General features: G+C 45.3%; 1 protein-coding gene across 1 annotated transcript in view; it reads right to left on the minus strand.

Annotated features, from left to right (window-relative positions):
* The window catches only part of LOC112242259 (collagen alpha-1(XIV) chain-like), a gene marked incomplete at its 3' end in the record, with an annotated part of 156,901 nt that overhangs the window by 84,824 nt on the left and 58,254 nt on the right, over positions 1-13,823 (minus strand). The window contains 4 exon segments of the mRNA XM_042315300.1: positions 3,244-3,376; positions 7,858-8,000; positions 10,273-10,308; positions 10,643-10,775. Of these exon segments, the coding sequence (XP_042171234.1) occupies positions 3,244-3,376; positions 7,858-8,000; positions 10,273-10,308; positions 10,643-10,775 (445 nt within the window).

Here is a 13,823-nt window from a genome sequence, read left to right on the forward strand (position 1 = left end):
TGTGGTTTACGGTAAAATGGTGAAGATGATTGGTAGAGAAACTGTCACTTATACACTGTGGTTTACGGTAAAATGGTGAAGATGATTGGTAGAGAAACTGTCACTTACACACTGTGGTTTACGGTAAAATGGTGAAGATGCCGTTCAAAATGATTGGTAGAGAAACTGTCACTTATACACTGTGGTTTACGGTAAAATGGTGAAGATGCCGTTCAAAATGATTGGTAGAGAAACTGTCACTTATACACTGTGGTTTACGGTAAAATGGTGCAGATGATTGGTAGAGAAACTGTCACTTATACACTGTGGTTTACGGTACGCTGTTAGGCTGCAGTCAATTGTTATGGTATTGCACCAATATGCAAACCACAGATTCCATCCATCCAAAACACTGAGAGTTATTAAAGTCATATGTATGTGTGATTTATGAGCTATTGTGTTTTTACAAGGTTTGGGGTTTCATTTGGAATACAAGCTAGCCAAAGCCAAAGGGACTGTACTCTCTCTGCTCTCTACTTTAAAAACATATTTGACTTATATTCACTGTGGCATTTTCATTTACATTTTAAAGAGGAGACAATCCCAGTCTGAAAAAGCACCCCTATCCCTATAGGCTGCACTACTTTTGGTCTGAGCCTTACGGGCCGTGCCGCGGAACACGAGTACAACTTGAGACGGTCTGGTCACACGGATTTCTTAGGTGACAAAGATCCGGATGGATATTGTGATTTATCAGCGTAGTAACAAACCCCCCCCCCCCACCTAGCAACCCACGCAACCCTAAACAGTTCACTCTGTTCACACACCCTTCTTGTTGGCAGAGAGAAAACGTAGCAGTTTTAAAGCGAACTTCCTGCATTTCTCCACATTTTCCATGTCTTACGTGTGTTCATAATGATGCCAGGAGTCGAACACCAAACAAATGTTTATTTCTTTATTTTTAGTCGGGCCCGCGGTCCGTATTGACCCCGTTCTGTGTCCGGATCTGTCCCTCAGTCCGTATTGACCCCGTTCTGTGTCCGGATCTGTCCCTCGGTCCGTATTGACCCCGTTCTGTGTCCGGATCTGGGCCTCGGTCCGTATTGACCCCGTTCTGTGTCCAGATCTGGGCCTCGGTCCGTATTGACCCCGTTCTATGTCCGGATCTGTCCCTCGGTCCGTATTGACCCCGTTCTGTGTCCAGATCCGGCCCGCGGTCCGTATCGACCCTGTTCTGTGTCCGGATCTGTCCCTCGGTCCGTATTGACCCCGTTCTGTGTCCGGATCCGGCCCTCGGTCCGTATTGACCCCGTTCTGTGTCCGGATCCGGGCCGCGGTCCGTATTGACCCCGTTCTGTGTCCGGATCTGTCCCTCGGTCCGTATTGACCCCGTTCTGTGTCCGGATCCGGCCCTCGGTCCGTATTGACCCCGTTCTGTGTCCGGATCCGGCCCGCGGTCCGTATTGACCCCGTTCTGTGTCCGGATCTGTCCCTCGGTCCGTATTGACCCCGTTCTGTGTCTGTGTCCGGACCCCGTTCTGTGTCCGGATCTGGGCCTCGGTCCGTATTGACCCCGTTCTGTGTCCAGATCTGGGCCTCGGTCCGTATTGACCCCGTTCTATGTCCGAGTCCGGCCCGCGGTCCACCAGCTGAGTATGACTGATGTAGTGAATAGGATACCGTTTTGGACGCATCACCAGCTTGCTATTGGTAGAGTGTTTAATCATTCAGACAATGATGTTGAGCTGAGTGTATATAATCAATTACAGCATGAGGAAGTGTTTCAGTGGCTCATGACTGAGAACAGACTGACTGTGTGATTATGAATGGCTTTCATTAAGCTTATTAATGGACATGATCAATAATTTCTGGCTGTCCATTTACAGCGTCCTCAGAGGGTGACGACAGGGAACTGACACACTGGGAACATTTTCCACCTGCTGTTACTAGTCTGACTGAGGTGGTTCACTGAACTTAGTGGGATTGGTATCTAGATGGACAACCCTCCTCAACCAAATAACTACCATTTGATTTTGATTTGATTTATTACAGAGTCATGCATCTTCAGGATGCCCCACCCACATGGAGTCATGCATCATCAGGATGCCCCGCCCACATGGAGTCATGCATCTTCAGGATGCCCCACCCACATGGAGTCATGCATCTTCAGGATGCCCCGCCCACACGGAGTCATGCATCATCAGGATGCCCTGCCCAAATGGAGTCATGCATCATCAGGATGCCCTGCCCAAATGGAGTCATGCATCATCAGGATGCCCCGCCCACACGGAGTCATGCATCATCAGGATGCCCCGCCCAAATGGAGTCATGCATCATCAGGATGCCCCGCCCACATGGGCTTATAGGTATTTGCTGTGTCAAAATAAAATAATCATGTATATATATGCACACACATACACACACACACACACACACACACACACACACACACACACACACACACACACACACACACACACACACACACACACACACACACACACACACACACACATACATACATACATACATACATACATACATACATACATACATACATACATACATACATACAGTACTACTCACATCTACTCATCCAAGGGTTTTCATTGGTTTTACTATTTTCTACATTGTAGAATAATAGTAAAGACATCAAAACTATGAAATAACACATATGGAATCATGTAGTAACCCAAAACATTTGAGTTTCTTCAAAGTGGCCACCCTTTGCCTTGATGACAGGTTTGCACACTCTTGGAATTCTCTCAACCAGCTTCATGAGGTGGTCACCTGGAATGCATTCCAATTAACAGGATTGCCTTGTTAAAAGTTCATTTGTGGAATCAGTTGTGTTGTGACAAAGTAGAGGTGGTATACAGAATTTGGTAAAAGACCAAGTCCATATTATGGCAAGAACAACTCAACACTTCCAGGTGACTAACTCATGAAGCTGGTTGAGAGAATACCAAGAGTGTGCAAAGCTGTCATCAAGGCAAAGGGTGGCTACTTTGAAGAATCTCAAATATAAAATATATTTTGATTTGTTTAACACTTCTTTTTTGGTTACTACATGAATTCCATATGTGTTATTTCATAGTTTTGATGTATATATAGAAATAGGTAAGTAGAGCTCAATATAGAGCTTGAATTGTATCATAGCATTTACCATACACCCCCCACAATAGAGCCAGGTGTAAACCCCAGTCATCACACCAGCTACAAGACCAGCTTCATAGAACCATCCACAAGGAAGGCTGTACTCACATGTTCTGCCCACAGAAGAAACACTGATGCCGTCCTGTCCATCTGTGTAGACTGGGGTGACCGTCACCTTGTGCTCTGTGTCAGACAGCAGAGGCTGGAGAAGGACTGTGGTCTGCTGCCCAGGCACCAGGACCTGGCGGGTAGAGATTAGACATAGTGTTACACAGTGTGTGTGTGTGTGTGTGTGTGTGTGTGTGTGTGTGTGTGTGTGTGTGTGTGTGTGTGTGTGTGTGTGTGTGTGCGAGAGCATAAGCGTGAGGGTTTCTCCTCAGAAATCTATCTGACCTCCAAGTGTGTCTTATTTCACTGCTCCCGACACGTCATTAATCAAACACATGGTAACGTCTCATCTAGCCTGTTGATTGGCCAGTTCCCACAGTGGCCAGAGGCTGAACTGACACTTGGCTTTGGGTATGAGGCTGATACGTGGTCTGAAGTTCTTTCCAAACATTATCACTGCTCTATTCTTCCATTTTTTGTTTCTCATTAACAAAATTTTCCTCAACGACAAAACAGTTAAAACCCGATATGTCGTTAACGACAAGAAAGATTAACATCTTATGAAAATTCCCAAATCGCACCCTATTCCCTATTTAGTGCACTACTTTTGACCAGGGCCCATAGGGTTCCTGTTCCTAAAATAGTGCACTTATATAGGGAATAGGGTTCCATTTGGGACAGAAACAAAGTTAGCCTGATATTACCTCTCTGCATAATCATCAGCAGGTTAGTAGTATCACGCTGTTCTGGTCGCTCATTAGACTCTTAGACCACAGTTAAAAATAGGATTTAAAAAGAAGTTCCCAAAGGATGTTACCAAAAAAAAAGGAAATGAAATGGTAAAAAGTTCCCTGAGAAGGTACAACTATGTAAAAGGAATAATATTATAGTGTCATTACTTGGAATTAGATCTTGTATGATAGCCTCACCGTATAAACTGTTTTACAAGTCCTCTATGATCCTTCACTGGTCGGTCTGGGCTTTTCTTTTTTTTTTTATCCCATCTTGTGAAGTGTCAAGCCCCATACCGTGGAAATGGACGGTCCACCAGGCATGTGGTGTGTAAATCAGAACTGCCAAGTAGTTGGTTCGAGCCCAAAGTGAACGTTCCTAAATGCCCTCTCTAAGAAGCCATATCCTCACATGCAGAGGAGTGAGAGGCTAAACCCAAACCCCATCCCTATCCTCCATCCCATCCCCTGCCCTGTCAGACCCCACACCAGAGCTGAACTGTCCTGACTCCTGCACAACAACTCTGATTAACGGAGCTGTCCAATAGACACGTGGTGCTGAAACCTGCCAGGGGAGTTGGCTTGACTCAGCCCAAAACTAAACGATCTGAAAGTCCCAACCGTTCTCTCTAAGGAGCATGTCCTCACAGGTCTCTACTTCAGTCTGTGGGGTAATTGGGATTCTTCAGAAAAAAGGAAAAAAAACTCTTTATGGATGTGTCCCAAATTACACCCTATTCCCTATGTAGTGCACTACTGTTGACCAGAGCCCTATGGGGACCCTATTCCCTATGTAGTGCACTACTTTTGACCAGAGCCCTATGGGGACCCTATTCCCTATGTAGTGCACTACTTTTGACCAGAGCCCTATGGGGACCCTATTCCCTATGTAGTGCACTACTGTTGACCAGAGCCCTATGGGGACCAGATTCCCTATGTAGTGCACTACTTTGGACCAGAACCCTATGGGGACCCTAATTCCCTATGTAGTGCACTACTTTTGACCAGAGCCCTATGGGGACCCTATTCCCTATGTAGTGCACTACTTTGGACCAGAACCCTATGGGCCCTATATAAGGAACAGAGTGCCGTATGGGGTGCAGTCAGTGTGTTCCATTCGTTCCTCAGTGACCTAAATGCTTGTTGAAAAGATAATGGAAGTTCTTCCACGTTGCTCCGTCCCCTCTATCTTCCCCAACACAGCAGGAGCCGGGGAGATGCAGAGGTCCCAGGTGGAAATTAAAATACGAGTGAAGGACAAAGAATAGATAGAGGGTTTAAGTGCTGAATCACTGTAGATTCCCTTGGCCCCATAGGGCTCTGTGGGGGTTGGTGCAGAGAGGTGGAAGGGGCTCCAAACTAATAATTTTTCTCATCGTACAAATGAGCTCCTGTTCCTGTGATTCTATTGAACACACTGAATAATAAAATGGTGTGATTCTATTGAACACACTGGATAATAAAATGGTGTGATTCTATTGAACACACTGGAGAATAAAATGGTGTGATTCTATTGAACACACTGGAGAATAAAATGGTGTGATTCTATTGAACACACTGGATAATAAAATGGTGTGATTCTATTGAACACACTGGATAATAAAATGGTGTGATTCTATTGAACACACTGGATAATAAAATGGTGTGATTCTATTGAACACACTGGAGAATAAAATGGTGTGATTCTATTGAACACACTGGAGAATAAAATGGTGTGATTCTATTGAACACACTGGAGAATAAAATGGTGTGATTCTATTGAACACACTGGATAATAAAATGGTGTGATTCTATTGAATTTGAGCAGGGAGATTTAAAAAAACTCCAGTCAGATGAAGACTATTTTACATACTAGGTGAAGAATACTTTGGCAAAACGACCTACATTTGACTCATCTATCAGACGTTCTTACAGGAGCAATGAGGGTTAAGTGCCTTGCTCAAGGGCACATCGACAAATTTTTCACCTAGTTGGCTCCTGGATTTGAACCAGTGACCTTTCGGTTACTGGCACATGCTCTCAACCGCTAGGCTGTCTGCCACCCCGTTCTTCGTTGTCTCCACACATCTGCTTCCCTATCGACCAGTCTATTGTTTCTATCATTCTACCACCCACTCATTGTCTATCCATTCTATGCATTGTCTACAAATAGCCTTTTTGTGAAGGGCATATACATAACAGAGAAGGGTTAAGTTGTCAATGCTTAGTCTGAAGAACAGTCAAAACCCAGGATTTACATTCCAAACGTATCTGTTCTTAATCGGCGACCTTTAGGATCAACAAAACAGGACAACTGAAAGGACAACAATGAGTTCCACAAGTTTGTCAACCACATTTCAAATTGGAGGTGTCTTTTCAGAAAACACTCTGAGAAAAAAAGATGCTATCTAGAACCTTAAAGGGTTCTAAGACTGTCCCAATAGGTACAACCCTTTTGGCTCCATGTAGAACCCATTTGGTTCCAGGTAGAACCCTTTTGTCTCCGGGTAGAACCCTTTTGGTTCCAGGTAGAACCCTTTTGGCTCCAGGTAGAACCCTTTTGGTTCCAGGTAGAACCCTTTTGGCTCCAGGTAGAACCATTTTGGCTCCATGTAGAACCCTTTTTGTTCCAGGTAGAACCCTTTTGGCTCCAGGTAGAACCCTTTTGGTTCCAGGTAGAACCCTTTTGGCTCCAGGTAGAACCCTTTCTACAGAGGGTTCTACCTGGAACTGAAAAGGGTTCTCCTATGGGGATAGCAGAAGAACCCTTTTCTCTAAGAGTGTAGATAGATATTATGCATCCATGCAGTGTGTCAAACTAATCAGTGGATCGACATGTGTCTCAATTTCTGTGCCTTACAGGAATTAGTTCGGTGACTAAGCCACCATGATCAAATAATCAAAGACTTTCATTAGGTTCCAGAGAGCCCAAAGGAGCATGGGTAATAATTTATCTGGTTCCTTTCAAACAGCACTGTGACTGTGTCAGCCAGTTAATTCCACACTGATACACAAATTAGACATGCTCAACAGTAATTACACATTTAGATCAGGATTTAACCCCTGGATGGGGACAGCTACAGAACTTGCCCTGTCATCAGGATTTAACCCCTGGATGGGTACAGCTACAGAACGTGTCCTGTCATCAGGATTTAACCACTTGATGGGGACAGCTACAGAACTTGTCCTGTCATCAGGTTCTAACCCCTGGATCGGTACAGCTACAGAACGTGTCCTGTCACCAGGATTTAACCCCTGGATGGGTACAGCTACAGAACGTGTCCTGTCATCAGGATTTAACCCCTGGATGGGGACAGCTACAGAACGTGTCCTGTCATCAGGATTTAACCCCTGGATGGGTACAGCTACAGAACGTGTCCTGTCATCAGGATTTAACCCCTGGATGGGGACAGCTACAGAACGTGTCCTGTCATCAGGGTTTAACCCCTGGATGGGTACAGCTACAGAACGTGTCCTGTCATCAGGATCTAACCTCCCTGAGGTGATTTTCATTGTGTGGTGCCAAACAATCAAAGTAAGATGCTTGGTTTCTGAACAGAGCTGAGTTACACAGAGTGATCTACCTACAACACACGCATAGGAAAATTACCTCTGAACTTCCCCTCTGTGATACACTCCACGTACAGTCTAAATCTGCCCATCTTTGACCATATTCCCAAAGGGATGTGAAACCATCCGGACATTAAGACGCCTGGTAACTCTGTGAGTTCTCTCTATACTCACTGACAACCTAGCGTACAACCAGGGTGCTAAGGTGCAGGACGGTGTGACCAGTGAGAATAAGGAGTGACTTATAATCAGTACACCACATATCATGATCACTGAAAGTAAACTCGTCTTCAGAAATAGCCGGTCTCTGCCTCTAAACGAGCTCCAAACTCACTGACTCCTCGTTGCGGTCTCCTGTGAGGCTGACGTAGGTGACTCTGTACTGGTCCACCTTAGGATCCTCCAGCTGCCATGACACCTCCAGGCTGTAGGTGGTCTCCTCCTGGACCTGCAGGCCTCTCACCGCCTGACGCACCACTGGAGGGGACAGGTAACACAGAGATATTCATGTATCGACTTATTGAATCCTTTTGACCAGGCCAGTTAGCTGATAACAAGCTTGGACAAGAGACTTGATTGAGTTCACACAACATGAAATGACTCATCATCAACATATGCAATTACAATCATGATATTCAGCACCATGCAATTTAGCAACACAATGCAGTCAATAATCACATCTTTGTAAACCAGGAGTAGTCTGTCATTTTATACCAGCGTGGTCAAGTAACAAGTCCTTCTAAAACCAAAGCAAAGCAAACCCTGCCGAAGAGATGACACTCTTAGGGATGGATGTTTTCCTGACCACATTACCTGACCAGGAATAACTCTGAGCCCTAGCTATGAGATATAACCCAGGTAGAAGAGACTAAATGTCCACCAGGAATAACTCTGAGCCCTAGCTATGAGATATAACCCAGGTAGAAGAGACTAAATGTCCACCAGGAATAACTCTGAGCCCTAGCTATGAGATATAACCCAGGTAGAAGAGACTAAATGTCCACCAGGAATAACTCTGAGCCCTAGCTATGAGATATAACCCATGTAGAAGAGACTAAATGTCCACCAGGAATAACTGAGCCCCAGCTATGAGATATAACCCAGGAAAAAGGGACTAAATGTCCACCAGGAATAACTCTGAGCCGCAGCTATGAGATACAACCCAGGTAGAAGAGACTAAATGTCCACCAGGAATAACTGAGCCCTAGCTATGAGATATAACCCCGGTAGAAGAGACTAAATGTCCACCAGGAATAACTCTGAGCCCTAGCTATGAGATATAACCCAGGTAGAAGAGACTAAATGTCTACCAGGAATAACTCTGAGCCCTAGCTATGAGATATAACCCAGGTAGAAGAGACTAAATGTCCACCAGGAATAACTCTGAGCCCTAGCTATGAGATATAACCCAGGTAGAAGAGACTAAATGTCCACCAGGAATAACTCTGAGCCCTAGCTATGAGATATAACCCAGGTAGAAGAGACTAAATGTCCACCAGGAATAACTCTGAGCCCTAGCTATGAGATATAACCCAGGTAGAAGAGACTAAATGTCCACCAGGAATAACTCTGAGCCCTAGCTATGAGATATAACCCAGGTAGAAGAGACTAAATGTCCACCAGGAATAACTCTGAGCCCTAGCTATGAGATATAACCCAGGTAGAAGAGACTAAATGTCCACCAGGAATAACTCTGAGCCCTAGCTATGAGATATAACCCAGGTAGAAGAGACTAAATGTCCACCAGGAATAACTCTGAGCCCTAGCTATGAGATATAACCCAGGTAGAAGAGACTAAATGTCCACCAGGAATAACTCTGAGCCCTAGCTATGAGATATAACCCAGGTAGAAGAGACTAAATGTCCACCAGGAATAACTCTGAGCCCTAGCTATGAGATATAACCCAGGTAGAAGAGACTAAATGTCCAGGTAGAAGAGACTAAACACAGGAATAACTCTGAGCCCTAGCTATGAGATATAACCCAGGTAGAAGAGACTAAATGTCCACCAGGAATAACTCTGAGCCCTAGCTATGAGATATAACCCAGGTAGAAGAGACTAAATGTCCACCAGGAATAACTAGTAATCTAAGCCCTAAAGCTATGAGATATAACCCAGGTAGAAGAGACTATGTCCACCATGTCCACCAGGACTATAACGAGTCAGAAGAGCCCTGGGAGCTATGAGATATAACCCAGGTAGAAGAGACTAAATGTCCACCAGGAATAACTCTGAGCAACAGTCACACTGTTCATATACCCAGGTAGAAGAGACTAAATGTCCAACAGGAATAACTCTGATGCAGTTATGAGACAAACAGGTAGAAGAGACTAAATGTCCACCAGGAATAACTCTGAGCCCTAGCTATGAGATATAACCCAGGTAGAAGAGACTAAATGTCCACCAGGAATAACTCTGAGCCCTAGCTATGAGATATAACCCAGGTAGAAGAGACTAAATGTCCACCAGGAATAACTCTGAGCCCTAGCTATGAGATATAACCCAGGTACAAGAGTATAAATGACTTCAGACCTGAGAAATACGACAGTAATTTAAAAGTAGTAAATCTTTGATGATTGAATTTGGAAACTCTAGTTTGGTCCCATATGGTACCATGTGGCTCTCGGCAGGACTATAATCGAGTCAGAGAGACTTGTGGGAGCAGAACGCTTGGTGACAACATGAAAAAGAGCCTTTTCCATTCGACCAATAAGAATAATTTAAACAACAGTCACACTGTTCAAGTACCTGGCGTTGTAGTGGCAACCGTTGTTGTCCTGGCAACTGGAAACAATAGTGATGCAGTTAGTAAGACAAACAGAGAGAAATACGATACTGGAAACTGAATCAAGTACTACAGTTTAGATTTTGTCGACGTTGCCTACCCAGTGTGGGTGCAGGCTGCACCTCCAGCCAAAGCTGTACCACATCTGATTCAACTCATTAAGTCTTTATTGGACAAAGGGATTAGTTCAATACCTGAATCTGGAGTCTGACTGATATAGCTGGAGTGAAAGCCTGGCCCTCTGCAGATAAGGTCTGATTTAAAGTCACGGACTAAACTGCACAACTGCTGTATGGTGCATAGAGAATGAGTTGAGTTGCATTATTCTCTCACGTGTCGTCTCCACCACTAACACCGCATCACTCTCTGATTGGTCTTTGAAGACGGCTTGGAGCATCACTTCGTACTCTGTGTTAGGGCTCAGTCCACTGAGGAGGAAGGAGTCCACATCACCACTTATAGCCATCTAGAATACAGAGAACAGATAGAGAGATAATATGACATTTGTAATGTCTTTACTGTTTTGAAACTTCTGAGAGTAAGACTGTTAGAGAGTTTTTCACTTTATATATTCACTTTGTATGTTGTCTACCTCACTTGCTTTGGCAATGTTAACACATGTTTCCCATGCCAATAAAGCCCTTGAATTGAATTGAATTATTGAATTGAAGAGAGAGAGAGAGAAACAGAAAGGATAATATACAGCTGCTATCAATATCATTATCATACACTGCTCTCTCATGGATTGACTCAACTAGTCTGCATTGGTGGGTTTTGTGGGAAAATCTCTACTCTCCAGATCGACGGAGCCTTTTGGGTCTCAGTGGTGTAACATTCCACCACCCTACCTCACAGACACAGTGTATCTACTCCACGGTAACATTCTACCACCCTACCTCACAGACACAGTGTATCTACTCCACGGTAACATTCTACCACCCTACCTCACAGACACAGTGTATCTACTCCACAGTAACATTCTACCACCCTACCTCACAGACACAGTGTATCTACTCCACAGTAACATTCTACCACCCTACCTCACAGACACAGTGTATCTACTCCACAGTAACATTCAGACACAGTGTATCACTCCACGGTAACATTCTACCACCACCTCACAGACACAGTGTATCTACTCCACAGTAACATTCTACCACCCTACCTCACAGACACAGTGTATCTACTCCACAGACACAGTGTATCTACTCCACGACACAGTAACATTCTACCACCCTACCTCACAGACACCTACTCCACGGTAACCTACCACCCTACCTCACAGACACAGTGTATCTACTCCACAGTAACATTCCACCACCCTACCTCACAGACACAGTGTATCTACTCCACAGTAACATTCTACCACCCTACCTCACAGACACAGTGTATCTACTCCACGGTAACATTCTACCACCCTACCTCACAGACACAGTGTATCTTCCACAGTAACACCACCCTACCTCACAGACACAGTGTATCTACTCCACAGTAACATTCCACCACCCTACCTCACAGACACAGTGTATCTACTCCACAGTAACATTCCACCACCCTACCTCACAGACACAGTGTATCTACTCCACAGTAACATTCCACCACCCTACCTCACAGACACAGTGTATCTACTCCACAGTAACATTCACCACCCTACCTCACAGACACAGTGTATCTAGCTCCACGGTAACAGCCTCCACCCTACCTCACAGACACAGTGTATCAGTCACAGTAACATTCCACCACCCTACACATCACAGCCTCACAGCTGTACAGTCACAGCCTCACAGCCACAGACACAGCCTCACAGCTCTACAGTCACAGCCTCACACAGTCACAGCCTTACAGCTGCCTACACAGTCACACAGCCTGTACATTCACAGCCTCACAGCTGTACAGTCACAGCCTCACAGCCTCACAGTACCACAGCCTCACACACATCACAGCCTCACAGCTGTACAGTCACAGCCTCACAGCTGTACAGTCACAGCCTCACAGCTGTACAGTCACAGCCTCACAGCTGTACAGTCACAGCCTCACAGCCCGACAATCACAGCCTCACAGCTCTACAGTCACAGCCTCACAGCTGTACAGTCACAGCCTCACAGCCCGACAGTCACAGCCTCACAGCTGCTACAGTCACAGCCTCACAGCTGTACAGTCACAGCCTCACAGCCCGAAAATCACAGCCTCACAGCTCTACAGTCACAGCCTCACAGCTGTACAGTCACAGCCTCACAGCCCGACAGTCACAGCCTCACAGTTCTACTACATAGGGCTCAGATCCAAAGTAATGCACTTTACAGGGAACAGGGTGCCATGAGAGACACAGACAGTGTATCTATTCCACAGTAACATCCCATTATCCTACCTCACAGACACAGTGTATCTACTCCACAGTAACATCCCATTATCCTACCTCACAGACACAGTGTATCTACTCCACAGTAACATCCCATTATCCTACCTCACAGACACAGTGTATCTACTCCACAGTAACATCCCATTATCCTACCTCACAGACAGTGTATCTACTCCACAGTAACATTCCACCACCCTACCTCACAGACACAGTGTATCTACTCCACAGTAACATTCCACCACCCTACCTCATAGACACAGACAGTGTATCCACTCCACAGTAACATTCTACCACCCTACCTCACAGACACAGCCAGTGTATCTACTCCACAGTAACATTCTACCACCCTACCTCACAGACACAGTGTATCTACTCCACAGTAACATTCCACCACCCTACCTCACAGACACAGTGTATCTACTCCACAGTAACATTCCACCACCCTACCTCACAGACACAGTATCTACTCCACAGTAACATTCCACCACCCTACCTCACAGACACAGTGTATCTACTCCACAGTAACATTCTACCACCCTACCTCACAGACACAGTGTATCTACTCCACAGTAACATTCCACCACCCTACCTCACAGACAGTGTATCTACTCCACAGTAACATTCCACCACCCTACCTCACAGACACAGTGTATCTACTCCACAGTAACATTCTACCACCCTACCTCATAGACACAGACAGTGTATCCACTCCACAGTAACATTCTACCACCCTACCTCACAGACACAGCCAGTGTATCTACTCCACAGTAACATTCTACCACCCTACCTCACAGACACAGTGTATCTACTCCACAGTAACATTCCACCACCCTACTCCCCTCACAGACACAGACACAGTATCTACTCCACAGTAACATTCCACCACCCTACCTCACAGACACAGTATCTACTCCACAGTAACATTCCACCACCCTACCTCACAGACACAGACAGTGTATCTACTCCACAGTAACATTCCACCACCCTACCTCACAGACACAGACAGTGTATCTACTCCACAGTAACATTCTACCATCCTACCTCACAGACACAGTGTATCTACTCCACAGTAACATTTCACCATTCTACCTCACAGACACAGTGTATCTACTCCACAGTAACATTTCACCACCCTACCTCACAGACAGTGTATCT

The sequence above is a fragment of the Oncorhynchus tshawytscha genome, unplaced genomic scaffold (assembly GCF_018296145.1).
Source record: "Oncorhynchus tshawytscha isolate Ot180627B unplaced genomic scaffold, Otsh_v2.0 Un_contig_10640_pilon_pilon, whole genome shotgun sequence".
Classification (NCBI taxonomy): domain Eukaryota; kingdom Metazoa; phylum Chordata; class Actinopteri; order Salmoniformes; family Salmonidae; genus Oncorhynchus; species Oncorhynchus tshawytscha.